Source organism: Schistocerca nitens, chromosome 5 (assembly GCF_023898315.1).
Source record: "Schistocerca nitens isolate TAMUIC-IGC-003100 chromosome 5, iqSchNite1.1, whole genome shotgun sequence".
Taxonomy (NCBI): Eukaryota; Metazoa; Arthropoda; class Insecta; order Orthoptera; family Acrididae; genus Schistocerca; species Schistocerca nitens.
The window spans coordinates 501,188,663-501,205,100 of NC_064618.1; the positions used below are offsets into that span (position 1 = coordinate 501,188,663).

At 40.4% G+C, this 16,438-nt stretch overlaps 2 protein-coding genes across 2 annotated transcripts in view; one reads left to right on the plus strand and one right to left on the minus strand.

Annotated features, from left to right (window-relative positions):
• The window catches only part of LOC126259498 (facilitated trehalose transporter Tret1-like), a 134,070-nt gene extending 128,795 nt beyond the window's left edge, over nt 1-5,275 (plus strand). Inside the window, exon 5 of the mRNA XM_049956346.1 lies at nt 4,615-5,275. Within this exon, the coding sequence (XP_049812303.1) occupies nt 4,615-4,923 (309 nt within the window). The 3' untranslated portion in view covers nt 4,924-5,275. The remainder of the gene's footprint in view (nt 1-4,614) is intronic.
• A 6,476-nt stretch (nt 5,276-11,751) lies between these two features.
• The window catches only part of LOC126259785 (armadillo repeat-containing protein 6 homolog), a 108,938-nt gene continuing 104,251 nt past the window's right edge, over nt 11,752-16,438 (minus strand). The window contains exon 6 of the mRNA XM_049956793.1: nt 11,752-12,322. Coding sequence (XP_049812750.1) covers nt 12,110-12,322 — 213 coding nt within the window. The 3' untranslated portion in view covers nt 11,752-12,109. The remainder of the gene's footprint in view (nt 12,323-16,438) is intronic.

Genomic DNA, 16,438 nt, shown 5'->3' on the forward strand with positions numbered 1-16,438 from the left:
CTACACAAGTGTCTTGGAAGGATCTGCGGTTCTCAGCAACAGTTAACTATCCACAATTCACTGAATCTGTTCTTAAACGAGATGGCAGAGGCTGGGATGACCAAGTTATTCTCCAGTAGTATGCTTCTCTTACATTCCACTACAAGATCCATGGGGTGCTGCATGGAATGACACATGACAGTTACCTTTCTAGCACTGACTGCAGGAATGATCACTTCATCCAGCACATACAGTCTCCACACACTCAGATGCGCATCTTCCTGTCCACAGTATCTCATCTCGTCTAGCATAATCTTCAAGTGACCACAATCCATAATTGCCTGAGGAGCTTTCAAAAAGCCCCATTCGAGAATGACGTCATGACTACACTACTATGGGCTGTGTAAGATCACTTATACCCACATGAATGGTACATCTTCCTGTAGGTCTTACATATTTCCCATTAGCCACCTTTCAGCAGAGGTGTTTTGTTGTCGACAAATATAGTTTTCTGCAACTGGCGGTGGTACTTCTCTGAAATGACTGAATATGATGCTCCAGAGTCCACAAGAGCTTGGGCTGGTTAGCCATCCATGAGGATATCAACGTAGTTTGTAGTGATCAACAGCAGAGGATTTTTCTCTTCAGTGGCCTCACCTCCAAGGAAGGTTCCACCCTTTAGTTTTCAAGGTTGCGGCAGATAGGTGATCGGCTGGAGCTTCTAAACAGTGATGGAGGCCTTGATCGACGTGTCGGGGAGCATCCTCTCCAGCGGCTAGCTTGCGGCGATGGTGACCTACGTCGTCCTCTACCCACATGTTGCTCATCATCGTCATTCCGGAGTTGGCGTCGGCTAAGATCGGTCTGCTGTCTTCTGGCACGGGCGTCATCAAATATCCGTCATCTTTCTCGACAAAGCGCGCCACAAGTCCCGGTCGTCCACAGTGGAAACATACTGGTTGGTTATCCTGCGTCCTCCGGACGTCAGTCCTCCTTGGTGCCCAAACAGGTTCCTCATGTGGCATTGTAGGAATATAACTCTGCTTGGGTCTCGAATTTCTCACCGTTTTAAAGGGAAATGAAGGACAAGTGATTGCATTCAATGTCTGTTCCACTTCCTCCCTTATGATCTCTTGAATCGTCTCCGTTTTTTTGTTCGCTGTGCAAACAAAGTGCCTTCTGAACTTCCTCTCTCACTGTCTGTAGAAGAACACTTGCAAAATCAGTTGCTTCCCCCATCACAGATATCGAAACGCCATTTGGAAGCTGTTCAAACTTCTTGCATGTAATTCTTTTTCGATGCATTGTCCCGATACACTGGCACCATTTTATGAAGTTATCTGCTGTCAAAACCTCCTTCGGGAGTAGGGATCGATACATATCCTAATAAACACCCTTCATGAGATGTGCAATCTTATCTTCCTCCTCCATTCTGGGATCCACTATTTTACACAGCTCCCCGACGTCTTGAATGTAAGATGCTTTAGTTTCTCCTGGACGCTGTGCACTGCACTTTAATTTATCTTCAGCCTTGCACTTCTGTTGTTGTGTGTCGCCGAAATACTTGCGCAGTTACATCTGGAATACTTCCCAGCTTGTGAACTTCTTGTTGTTCTCATACCATTGCTTGGCAGTGCCCTCCAAGTAGAAAAATACATTAGCCAAACACACGGTGTTATCCCATTTGTTAAATTTGGCTATACACTCATATACCATCAGCCACTTGTTTGGATCTTGGCCATCGTCCCCAGAGAACCCGGAAGGATGTCTCATGTGGTGGCACAGTTGCTGTCATCGTAACGTCCTCTTCTTCTTCTGTCTCTGGTAGATTGTGATCTGCTGAGTATGGCTCGAACTCAGGTTTCTCGCCACGTAAATGGCGGCTCTGTCGTGGCCTGATGGGAGCCACTATGTCGTCAATATTGTGTGCTACCAGAAGTTCCAATACCCAGTGCCTCCACTAGAATAATGTCACGTAGAAGAAGGTGGAAGTAGCTGAATGACAAACACTAACATCACTTAACGAAGGTTTATTCAGCAATTGCACATACAAGAGTGCGGAGCGAACTGCCTCCGGCCAGAACACATACAGTATATATACAGCTACAGAACATTCCAGTACAATGATTCTTTACATTTGCGGATACTTCTAGAATATACTCAAACCGAATATAGAAATTAAAATTCTACAGTCCAGGTGAGTTTTGAACTCACGACCCTTGGTGCAACAGTTTAGTATCATAACAACTACACCATGTCTCTACTCAGCTTCTTCTGTGACAATATTATTACTGTTTCATTACAAAGAACATTCCCACAAAATACTACAGTGTGGACTATTATATTTATTTACATGGTCAAAATTAAAGATTTGTCATTTAATTCTGTTCAGTGTTTAATTTTGTTTAATACTCTGGAAAAAAGGATCAAATTTCACATTTTAACATTTTCCAATTTTGGATAATTATTTTGAGCTCAATTTTCAATAATTATTTCAAGGTTATTTTTGAATATTTTTGAAAAATGTGTAAATGTTGTTGATGTTTTGTATATTGTGATTTTTTTTTCATTCTGTGAATATTTTAAAGATTTTTTGTTAATGTTTGTAATAGGGTTTGAGAACACACTATCAAAAGAAGAAAAGAGAATACAAAGAGATCCATGAACTCCTTACCTAAAGGAACTCAGAGAAAAACTTTTAGCCTTGTACACAATGATAAAAGCTGGCTATCCTATTTGAAGCAGGGATATAGGACAGCAAAAAATATATACATGACATAAATGCAAGCAGCAAACAGGAGAGCCAATGATATCTTCACTGAAAAGTCTCAACAAATCCAAAGCAGCCCAGAAAACACAGAAACAGCACAAAAACACAGAAACAAGCATGTGACTTCAGTTTCACCTGAGGTTTGCTAAATAACTTCTTCATAAACTGTTCAAATCAGGGAAAATCTGCTACTTCAAAAATATATGAAAATTCTGAAGGTTCTTTGGACAATAGAAGACTACCTGATTTGAGACATAAGTGCACTCAGGTTAGTTGAAAAATTGGACACTGAACTGTTTCCAAACTAGGTAAGCTACAGAGTGAAAATACCTATGGCTTATCAAATTATATCCTAAAACATTTAATTGACATTATACTGTTTCCTCTGCCTTAGCTTATAAACTGCATATTTCAAGTTGGAAAAGTCACTGATGGCTCAAAGTACACAACTGTTCTCCCAGTTTATAAGGAAGGAGACAAAAACAGTCCTGACAGTTAAAATGCCAATGTCCCTTATTCTGATTGCATCTAAGGCCGCAATACACAGCATAAAAGAGCGACTATGCAGCTTCTTTGAGAACAAGAAGCTAAGGCTATATGGCTTTATGCCATTGAAGCTGTAAAATCTCTGGTTGCAGATGATCTGGAATCCTTTGAAAAGCATTCTTTTGCCTGTGCTATGCTCCTCAATCTGAGCAAAGTAATTGACACTACATCACTTTATGTCCTAATATTTAAATTTTAAGAATATGGAATCAAGGTCAATGAATTATCATTAATCAAATCGCATCTGTTAGATGGGAGACACGCTGTCACTGTAAATAATTGTAGATCAAATGCCCTACTTGTTAATATAGGCATGCTTAAAGATTATATCCTGGGCCCTTTTCTCTTTCTTTTACACATGAATGAACCACCTACTTCTTTGTCCTCTGAGTCAGTAACATATGCTGATCATACAGCCCTAGTACCCAGTCACAATACAGATGAAATGAAAAGGAGACCGCAGATAATGGTGGATGTGCTTACACAATGGCTACAAAAAAAAAAGGATCAAATATTAAACAATATATTACTACATCCACAAACAAAGTGAAAAGATAAATGAGTGGAAATCTGTCAGACTACTATTAATTCAATTGGGCCCAAAACTGAAATGGGATGCACACACAGACCAAAAGTGCATTATACTATAAAGAGTGATTTACTTACTATGTAAATTAAAATCCTACAAAAACAGTGTTTATGTGGCAAAAAAGCAGTGAGAACAATTATAAGAATTCCAAACAGTGTCATCCCAGCCACGTTTCAAATTAAAAAAACATATTACTTGTGCCATCTATCAGTATTAAAGCCTGTCTCCTCTCAATAAAGCAACTAGTAAAAACTTCAACTGTACTATTTGGAGGCAATGAGTTGTGACCAGTGTTCTGTAGGAGGATATGGTATGGGCAATGTTTCAAGTACTTGTCCTTAAGTTCTCTTCCATGTGATCAAGGACGTCGTCATCAAAATCAAGAGCACAGTGTGTGCACGGAGGACCACAGCCAGCCCTCCTAGTTTCAAACATACTAATTTCTTGCAACTGTTGCAGTGAGAAACATATCATATCATTCCTTTGAGAGTTATTTGCAGTACCTATACATTGGCATCTGTGTTTATGAAAAACAAGATTTCCATAATAGTGTCATATCCTAAACCAAACTGCTAATTTTTGATAAATGTAATGTCTAATTTTTAAAGTATTACTGTCCACACATTAAAACCTATATCATGTACATCATCAGTGGTAGATGAATAAAGGAATGAAAAGGGCAGAGGAAGGCAACATGATGATGGAACTGATGATTGGTGTGTGTGTTTAGGTTTTCAACTCACTGGGCATCGGGCCGCTGACATGGGTGGTCCCAGCAGAGCTGCTGCACCCATCGGTGAAAGGTGTGGGTACGTGCCTGATGACAGTTGTTCTGGGCCTGTATGGGTTTGCCGTGATGCGGCTCTTCCAAGTGGTGGCCGACGCACCGGAGTTGGGAGAGCATGTCGCCTTCTGGGCATTCGCTGTCTGCTGTGCACTCGGTTTTGTCTTCGTGTTACTTGTGCTCCCTGAGACCAAGGGCAAGTCCTTCCTGCAGATCCAGCAGGAGCTGCAGCGGAAAGCAAATTCCCCTGGATGAGGGCTACACAATTCTCAACTATGACTCAAGTGTGGACAAAATGAACATGAGTTGCTGTGCATTACTTGGTGAATGTGCGTGCAGACAAATGAATACTACTCATTCTGCTGAATCAGTGGAACTCTTAAAACCGGATGTGTGTGTCTTCTGCAGACGGAACTGTGGTGTAGAATCATCAATGCATGTACAATGTTCTCAACTAGACATTTCCTTTCTTAGTTTTCTACAAAATCAAATTCTCCTCTTATAATAAAGCATGCCAGTTCAAGTATTCTCCCTTTATGCAACACTTCAAAACTGTAATTCTGTAATTTTTATCACACAAAGTAATGTAAAATGTTATCAGCATGGAAATATAAGTAAATGAATTTGTAATAAAATGTTATCTTTGCAGTATTTACCTCCACCCCCTACCCTCTCTCTCTCTCTCTCTCTCTCTCTCTCTCTCTCTCTCTCTCTCCAAGGAAGAGGTAAGACTCAAGTTTAGTGTCTTGTGGAAGGTGAAGTCATTAAAAACAGATGACAAGTATGGCTTGGGGAAGGATGGGAAAGGAAAGAAATTGGCAGTCTCCTTTTTGAAGGGACAATCCAACAACTCTTTTTAGTGATTTATTGAACCATGGAAAACTAAATGCAAATGGATGGACACGGATTTGAGCTTTCATTGTCCTGTGTGAGTGTTCATTGTCTTACCATTCCACCAACTCTTGGTAGTCATTCTTCAATATGCACAATTCAATTAAATATCATGATTATATTTCATGCATTCATTAATAGACATGATAATTTTATCTTATAGTGTCAAATAAAACAAATTAACAAAAATAGTGACTAAGATAGAGAGTATCATAGTCAGTCTCATAATGAAATATAGTTCCTCCATCTAAAAAGAAAATAGTGATTCAAGAAACATCATTGACAAAAAACATGTATTCCTCATAAAACTAATGAAGGAACAATCTTGGAGATAAGAAAGTTGCACAATGATATAGAAAATAATTATTACATGTAGAACAGTGTAAAGAAATGTTTCAGTACATTAGGAGTTATGACATTAAAAGAAAACTGGCAAATATGCAAAGATTTTTCTAGTGGCATCTAATTATGACCTTACGGAGTCAGTCAGAGTTATTCATATAAAGTGTTAACAATTAGTGCTATTCCTTCAAAGAAAAGAAAAGAGATGTCTTCAAATTTAAAGACAAAGCAGTGAATCTCATGGCAGCATACTTGGATCTGTTTACTTCATCAAGTACAGTGATGTCCTTAGGTTAGTTAGGTTTAAGTAGTTCTAAGCTCTAGGGGACTGATGACCATAGATGTTAAGTCCCATAGTGCTCAGAGCCATTTGAACCATTTGAGCCAAGTACAGTGTCTGCAACTACAACAACTGCAACACATATGGGGTCAGTCATGACATTGGGATACAATGCAGGTAGAGTAATATGCCTGGTGCAACTAACAGGTAGCCATGCAATACAACTTCACAAAGAGGCTTAACTAGTCTTGATAAACAAGACATGAGCTCTTGAAATGAGTGACAGTGTTACATGTTAGTGCTTATTTCAATACTAGTATAGCCACTACTATGAATCTGCAATATGTGTTATTGCTAACTACTGGTAGAATATGAGTTGGTCAAATACAGTGTGATGTGCTGATAATGCTATTACTGTAAACCATATTACAACATCACATACAATTATGGATTCACTTTCAAAGCATAGGACACAGCTGAAAATGCTAAAGGACTAGAACACCCATGAGCACTGTTACCTTCTGTTAATGGCTAGCCAGAAAAAGTACTCATAGAAACACAGTGATCCTAGCAAAGGAAATCAGTTTTTTCCCCAGTGAGCACAAAGGCCAATGGTGTATTTCTCATTAATAGTGTGACACCTTAATGTCCAACACACTATATGGATGTGATGTCATGGAGGGAAAGCACACAAATGTAGCCATATTTTTATTCTCTAACTAGTCTTGAGTTATCACTGAGCCTGACAACACAGTTGCATTTTGGGATGAAAAATTCAGAATGACATGTTTGTGTGCAAAACATCACGATATTGTTGTGGCAGACTAGTGGTGTAAGCTGAGATCAACACTGATGATCTAATTAATCTACATTTATTTGAAAAGGTCCTTTGACAGCTTGACGTATGTAGACATAGACGACATTCTCCTGCCTTCGTTTTATCGTATGCAGGTGGCATTGGTAATGCTTCCCAGATTTTAGATGACAAATCTCATCTCTAGACAGCTGCATTGGTGAATGATGTGCTGCTAAGTTCAAATGGTTCAAATGGCTCTGAGCACTATGGGACTTAACATCCTAGGTCATCAGTCCCCTAGAACTTAGAACTACTTAAACCTAACTAATCTAAGGACATCACACACATCCATGCCCGAGGCAGGATTCGAACCTGCGACCGTAGCAGCCGCGCGGTTCCGGACTGAGCGCCTAGAACCGCGAGACCACCGCAGCCAGCGAAGACAGGAAGTACTCACTCACATACCGCAATAAGATACAAACACAAGCTGAGACAGTAGTAGTAGTAGTAGTAGTAGTAGTAGTAGTAGCTTTATTCATCCGTAGATCTGTTTTTACAAGGATATAGGACATGTCAAAGTATTTACAAATATAGATCAATCTGAAATAAGCTAATTCATATACACATATATTTACAGACTTCTAGTTAGAGACAATCATTAGATTTACTCCTGGTATACAATACTTCTTTTTACAAATAACTTATTAAATAATATAATGCCACATTGTTCACTCATATCTATCAGTCACTGCACACACTATACACACGTTTCATAATACTTCACTCACTACACGCAGGCACACACGCTGGTGATCTCTGGGCCATTTTCTGTACCGCAACTTCCCATTTGCTATCCTGAAAAGCTGAGTCAGCATCCCTCCATAATGTGTGAGATGTTGAGCTCAGAAAGAGGAAGAGGTGTTAGTATTGTGCTATGCATAGTTTGGGGTTAAGTATTTTTAGAAAGGAAAAAAGAAGGAAAAAGCATAAAGGGGAGGTGTTATGTGGAATGTTGGATATTTTATAATCATTATTATTATTATTATTATTATTATCATTATTTATTTGTAAAATATTTTTTATCAAATGCCTACTGTGTTTTAGCTAAGTAATCCTTCAATGTATAAAATGTATTGCATAACAGGTACTTTCTAATTGCCTTTTTAAATAAGTGTATTTTTGCAATTTCTTTAATCTCTTTTGGTAATTTATTGTACAGTTTTATTCCTTGGTAGAAAATGCTGTTTTGAGTTTTATGTTTATTTTTTCTTGGTAAATGTACGTTGAGTCTATCTCTTGTTGCATGGTCACGGGCAGAGATGTTTGTGCAGTAATTACCAATGTTATTTTTTATGTGTACAACTGACTGGTAAATGTATTCACATGGAGCAGTTAAAATCCCCAGTGTTCTGAATAGATCTCTACAATGAGCTCAACTATTATTTTTGGTAATTACTATTATTTTTGGTAATTATTCTTATGGCTCTTCTCTGGAGTTTGAAAATTGTCTTCATATTTTGTGCATTTGTTCCCCAAAAAAGAATGCCATAGCTAAGAATTGAGTGTACATATGAATAATATGTAACTAAAAGACACTACATGTTACACACTGATGATAGAATTCTAAGGGCATAACATGCTGATGACCTTCTGTTTGCAAGTACCTTTGTGTGTTCGCACCACTTCAACTGAGAATCAATATTCATTCCTAGAAATTTTGCATTTATTACACAGTCTATAGAGGTGCCATCTACATTTAATTCAACATTTTCATTTTTACTCTTCAAACTGAAATTCATGGCATTAGTTTTCTTTATGTTCAATGTCACTTTATTACTTATTGACTAATCATAAACTTCCTTGAGAGTTTCGTTTGCTTTCTCGGCAAGGAGTTCTCTTGTTTTTTCAGTGACTATAATATTGCTGTCATCAGTGAAGAGGATTTTTTCACCATGAGTAACACTACTGGGAAAGTCATTGATGTATATCAGGAACAGTATTGGTCCTAATATGCTATCTTGCAGAACCCCTATATTAATTATATTAATGTATTAAGTGTTTTACTAAATGTTTAGATCTATTTAAAGTATGTGTTATCTCTACCCTATCTGTTAGGTATGATCGAAACCAGTCATTAGCTACCTCTCTTATTCCTAATGCTTCTAATTTATTTAAAAAAATCTTGTGGTTGACTGTATCAAATGCCTTGGAAAGATCCAAAAATATGCCTGTGACACACTCATCTTTATCAAGAGCCTCAAGTACAACTTTTGAGAATTCTATTATGGCTGACTCCGTATTTTTGCCACTTCAGAAACCAAACTGTGATTTGCTTAAAAGATTGTATTTATTCAGATAATTTGTTAATCTGTCTTTCATAATTGCTTGTATTATTTTTGAGAATGCTGACAGCAGGGAAATGGGCCTGTAATTTTCTATGTCTTCTGCATTACCTTTCTTAAGCAAAGGTACAGCTCCTCCTTGTTTTAACTGCTCTGGAAATGTCCCTGATGTGAAGGATTCATTTATTATACTTGTTAAGGGGCCTTGTATAATCTATATGCATTGTTTCAATACACACACTTGTACTTCATCTAAGCCTACTGACTTTTTATTTTTTAGTTTATGAATTGTTTTACTGACTTCATTCTCTGTGGTTGGAAGTAACATCATTGTGTTTAGTGCAACATTATTTACAAGTGTTGTATTTGTTTAGAGGAATTTTTGCTGTAACTTCTCTGCAGTACTTGAAAAATGCTCGTTTACATAGTTTTTAAGTGCTGTGGGTCATTTATTACTTTATCCCTCTCCCTTAGCAGTATGTCATTCTGCGTTTGTTTGCCTCTTCCCGCTTCCTTTTTTATAACATCCCAGACTGCTTTGCTTTTATGCTCTGCATTATATATTATTTTGTTATTAACATTTTACTACGACTGTGTTCACATTCATGTTTTAGTCAAAACATATTGCTGTGTTAGTAGCCAGTGGCACAAATGATCAGTCATTTCCCTCAGCAGCCCAATAACAACTGTCACTAAAGAGTACTTATCTTTTACTAATCATTCATTCCCATTACTTTACAGGAGGTCTGCTAATGAGAATCAATCTCATAGTGTTTTAAATTATTTTACACATTGTCTATTGTATTATTCCTATCCCCAGATAAGCTTTCCATTTCTGGGAACTACACTGATGATGCAAGTCCCTACACCCAAAAAAGCAACTCATTGTCAAACAGAACTTTGTAGAGATATACGGCATTAGGACTTAACAACCCGCCACAGCACAATTTTCACTTTCTACAAGAAAAGTTTTTCAACATAAGAAACAAAAAAATTGTGTCCTAAAATAAAGAACTCCTACTCCACATACTAGACTCAGGGGAAATGTGACCTGTGACACTGTTCAAATGTGAGATGTAAATGTTGCATAGCATTTTATGCTAGTAATACTACTATTAGTTAGGATGAATGTCTACAGTCACAGTGTTAACACTGACAACATTAAATATCCTGTTGGTGAGCAAGGCAGTATGGATTTCTGTAGGTGAAATGAATTCAGTTCATACGAACCCCCTCCACAAAAAGCAATGCTTCATAACTCTGTATATTTCCTAGTCTCTTCAACAAATACTGGCTGTCACCATCAATTTGGACTTAATTTGTGCCTTTCTCCACTTCCTTAAACAAAGTATTTTTTAATCTTTTTTCATTTGAAAATGGCATTATCTCTGTCTATTCTCATTAGTACCTGCTTCATTTTCTAATAACTTAGTATTTTAATTTTATCTCTCTATTTTTGGAATAACATTTAACTCCTCGAAACAAGCCAGCATGCCCTTCAGCTCCATATTTGATGCAGTAGCAAATCAATTATTAACTGCTGTGTTCTGGAAACATTCATTCATTTATCATCATGGTTATGAAGAATATGCCATCATAATCCAGTAGCAGCACAGTTACACTACATTTTTATTGCATGCTTTAAAGCATACTAACAGTGTCTTGCTAAACTAATGTGGAAGAAGTATTGGTTGGTGATCCAACCTTGTGTAATCTGAATATTCCTTTGTAAACATTGCCTCCCCCTGCCCCCCCTCCCCCCTCTCCCCCACTGCACCCCAAACCTATCTTCTTCACATTCTTGTCAGTCCTAATTTAATTTATACTTCATATACATATGTACTCAGCTACATGTTTATCAGTTAGCTCATATCTTTGATCTCTGAGCAACCAAAAGCTAGTACTATTCTAGATGTTGTATACTGGCTCTTAGTCCTATTACTTCTAAATTACTTCCAGCCTACCTTGTTTCTTCTCTTACTTGTGGCTTAGAACCATTGTTCTCTCCCTCAGAACCTACTTCATACTCCTCATATTTCTCTTTTTGACTACATCAACTTTGTTATTTTGACAACTGTCACATAATGTTCCTCTTCTATTACACATACTGTAAATGTTTTAGTTGCCCAATAGTGTAAAATTTACCTTTCCTTCTAAAGCTCACATTTTTAAGTATTTATTGATTATCAAAAATCTGAATCACTCTTAGAAAGAAGTGCATAAATATCAGTCAATGACAACTGTAGGAAGCACCAATTTGAAGGTTCATTTGAATAGTGCAGCGCATGTGGCATGCTATTCCCCTTCATGGAGGTATGAACTAGTCCATCCAGCTAGTTATGAGGGAGCATACAATTTTATATGTTTTGAACACAATCTGCCTGACTACTCACCAAAAAAGAGAAACAATATCTGAAAATGTAAACAAAAAATTAAACATTATAAATTGCTTTTCATTTATTGTTAACAATGTCAATCACAGTTAACAGTACTATATTAAAATTAATTAACAAAATTAGATAGCTAAAAAACAAAATTTTTAGTCACCAGTGCAGAGTCAAATGTGATGCTTCCAAAAATAGGTACCAGCACACAAAGGGACTGCACCAGTTGTTAGAAAATATATAGCAATATAACAACTCGCCATGGAGCTATTGGTTTTACCAAGCACAAAAATCAAATGATTTTATATTAATATTCATTAATATAATGAGTTAATTACAAAATGTTCATGTAAATAGATGTTATTTACGATGAGGAAGCACAACTTGGAAGTCTGCATGCAAATTATTAATTTAAAGCACCTCCCTTTCCTGTCCACTGTTCTATGAGTTTAACTTCACAACCCAAATCACGCAGGGCAGCTTTTACGTCATAGTCACATCTTTTATCATGCTTTTTGATGATGGAATTCAGATGCTCTTCAACACCCATCTCAAGAAATAAAGGAGCCAGCGATCGTTCTCTTGCCACAATGTTCCGAATTGCCCAACAACCTTTCACCTGAAACCAGAGAACATATGTGAATGAGAAATGGCACACACTACATGCAGAAAGAATACCATGAAAAAGTGAACTGTTACTATAAAATATTGCAATTACATTCAAAGTGAGAACAACAGTAGTAACAATGTGTGTCCTAAATACAGACATGGAGATTGAAGTCCTTTTTTGTAAAAAGATATGTTTTACCTCCAGAAAAATTATACAGACAGTGGCTGATATAAATCGCTACCCCACAATAGATACAGCAAGCAATTTACCTGACTCTTATTTCAGGTTCAGTAAAGGTGGACATTATCATCATTACCATCGTCATTATAACATTGTCCAATGGTTTGGGTAAATAGCCTGTTGTGATGGCCACTAATCCCAGGTGCTGCTCTGATTTCTCCTGATGATATGTACCTTGCAATTGTGGATTTCTGACTACAAGAGAGAGCTCCAACAGAAAATCACAGGTCTTACAAGGAAACACAGGGATGTGTTGGGCTTGGTATCCTCCACATACAAAAACTGTAATTACTCATTATTCCTGCCTGTCTCAGTAAGATCATTATGTATAACACTAATCAATGTATGGCTCTCAAGTCTCCTGCCACATCACATTTTGTGTATCCCACAATATTTTCTCAAGGGAACTGCTTGATACCATCACGTGTTGGTTATTTGTTACTGCTGGCAAACAGCAACAGTCACATATAATATTGATTTTATCAACTGATAAGCTCTGCACCAGTAAACAAGCAGCACCTACTAAACTTAATGCAATACGTAACAAAATGGTTAAGAACAATAGTGACTCAAACGCTACTTCTCTCCAACAGCAACAGAAAATTGTCACACTAGTGTCTTCTTGGGTCATACCTGCAAAAATGTTTGAAAATAGGACAGCTCTTGGGCATGGTGGCTTTTCCAACTAAATGTCTGACATTCAGCAGGATCGGAATGATTTCTCTTACACTGAGGACTTCTTTCCACACTAAACAAAGCACACGTCAACAATGCACAAATTACGTTAAAACATAGATTAAATGATAAAACGCACCCTCATGAATAAAAATGTAAAAATAAAGCCGCTGCTGACGCATTGTCGCCCAACACCAAAGGTAGGGCACTAGGAAAGTTAAAAGTAGGCTGTAGTAGCCACCAGAAAGATCGCGGGAGGCGCACATTGGCACAGCGCGTCACGGGCGGTAGTTGCCGCAAGTAGAGTCCCGTCCACCAGAGGGCACGCGAGAATTCGGACGCGACCTCTGCCGGCGTAACAACAAGAACAACAACAACAACTCCGGCAGCACGGGCCGTGCCCAGTCAGTTAACATCGGGCATGCCTAGGACACAGTCCCGGTCTACGCTAAGTGAAGTGCGACGTAACGTGAACAGTGTTACTACACAATTGGCGACGAGTAGGGTCGTTCTTTCGCGTGTTGCGTCGTTGTTCCGGTTTCGCAGCTTCTCCACGGCATGGAGGATTTGGTACGGGTTTTGGTGGCGCAGCAGACGGAGCTCATGGCCACCATGAAACAAGTGCTTCCGGCGTTGCTCTCCACGCCATCTGCTCCGGCGCAGTTCCCTCCTCCCCTTCACCCGTATGACAAGACGGCGGAGGATTGGGATGCATATGAACATCGCCTTCGGCAGCATTTCCAGGCGTTTCATGTTGCCGATGCGGAGGTATGTCGTGCTCTCTTCTTGTCTTGGATATCTCCCTCGCTGTATCAAGTTTTGCGGCAGCTAGCGCCGTTGCAGGAACCCTCGTCCTTGTCTTTTGACGCATTGTGTTCATTGCTGTCTTCATATTATCGCCGCCGCACGCATGTTGTGGCGGCTAGGGTCGAGTTCTATCAATGCAAGAAACAGCCCCATCAGTCTTACCGGGCGTGGGCCGCTACCCTGCACGGTCTTAATCGCAAGTGTCATTTTGTCACGGAGCAGTCGCGAGAGTCGTATGCCCACGTTATGGTACGCGACGTCATTGTTCGTTCGGCCCCTGATAGGGAGGTCCGGCAACGGGCCCTGCAGTTAGAAGACCCTTTCCTTGAGGAAGTCCTGTCCATTGCTCAATCGTATGAAGTCTCTCACGCAGCAGGTCAACAGCTGGAAGCGTGGTGCGACGTCGCGGAGGTTCAGGGCGGCGCGGCCGCGTCCACTGTGTCCGGGGTGGACGACGTGCGAGCGGTACAATCCGGCCGTTACGGCCGCTCCCGCACGGCGCGTAAACAGAATTCCGGCCACCGGCCCCTGTTGCCGTCCTGTGCGTCGTGCTATATACATCATGATCAGTCAGAGTGCCCCCGGCGTTGGGCCGTTTGTCGCAAATATAATAAAAAAGGTCACATTGCTAAAGTTTGCCGCTCGGCCTCGAAAGAATCAAAGGAAGCAAGTACAGAGGACATGGACGTTGACATTCAGGAAGTTTCATCGGGCCAGGCTCCCAACGCATCGGCACGCAAACTCTTTATCGAGGTGTCGGTTCGGTCGCGCCGGTTACAACTGCAAGTAGATACGGGCGCGGCAGTTTCGTTGTTGAATGCACAAACTTATACCGACCTTGGGTCGCCCCCGTTGGCGCCAGTTTACCGGCGTCTACGCGGTTATGGTAAACAGTTCATTCCCCTAATGGGTCAATTCACTACCGACGTGACTTACAAATCAGTCACTCGGCCTATTACTTTTACTGTTGTCAGTGATGCGAGCTCCGCTAACCTTTTTGGCCTGGATGCCTTTCAAGCTTTCGGTATTTCTATTGCTGACACCATACAGTTGGTCTCCGAAGACGTTCCCTATCACTCATTGGAATCTTTGATCTCAGACTTTCCAGATATTTTTGAGGAGGGCCTGGGGCGTGTTTCCGATTTTGAAGCTCACTTAACGTTGAAGGCGTCGGCTCGCCCGCGTTTTCTACACGCGAGACAGATCCCCTTGGCTCTCCGCCCTCAGGTAAAGGAAGAGCTAGACCGGCTGACAGCCCTAGGGGTCGTTCTTCCCATTTCTTCCAGTGAGTGGGCTTCGCCCCTCGTTATTGTCAAGAAGCCCTCGGGAAACCTACGTCTTTGTGGCGATTTCAAGGCCACCATTAATTCCCAATTGGTGGTGGACACCTATCCTTTGCCTCGTGCTGATGAATTGTTCTCCGCCATAGCAGGAGGCCAATATTTTTCGAAAATCGAGCTTTCGGAGGCTTATCATCAGATACCACTTGATGAGGACTCCAAACGGCTGGCGGTCGTCAACACCCCGTTTGGACTTTACCAATACCAGCGGTTGGCTTTTGGAATATCCAGTGCCCCGGCGATATTCCAGCGTTAACTTGAGCATGTCACGTCGACAATCCCTCATTGTATTAATTACCTGGATGACATAATTGTCACAGGCCGCAGCACGAAGGAACACTTGCACAACCTTCGCACCCTCTTTCTCAAATTCAGGTCTGTGGGCTTGCGTTGCAACCTGCATAAGTCAACCTTCTTCCAACCGTCCATTGAGTATGTGGGCTACACCATATCTCGGCATGGCATCCAGCCACTAGGAAGTTTGGTTCAAGGTATCGTCAACCTTCCTCGGTCCACTTCGCTGAAAGAGTTACAAGCGTTTTTAGGCAAGATAGCCTATTATCACCAGTTCATTCCCAGGGCTTCCACTATAGCCCACCCCCTGTACTGCCTTCTGCACAAGGGTGTTCCTTTTGATTGGTCGCCTGCATGCGAGCGAGCGTTCACCTCGTTGAAGGGCCTCCTCACTTCAGCCCCTTGTTTGGCTACTTTTGATCCCCATAAGCCGTTGGTCCTGGCTACAGATGCTTCACAGTATGGAGTGGGGCGGTCCTGGCCCATCGCAACGCAGATGGTTCCGAGCAACCACTGGCGTTTGCGTCTAAAACGCTTAGTCCCGCGCAGGCCCATTACTCCCAGGTGGAAAAAGAGGCTTTGGCCATTGTCTACGCTGTTACCAAGTTTCACCCTTTCTTGTATGGCATGAAGTTTCAGTTAATCACTGACCATAAGCCGTTAATATCGTTATTTGGCCCCGCCTCTCAGATTCCGGATAGGGCGGCCCACAGACTACAGCGCTGGGCCTTGTTCCTCTCTAAGTACCATTATGACATTAATTTTCGCC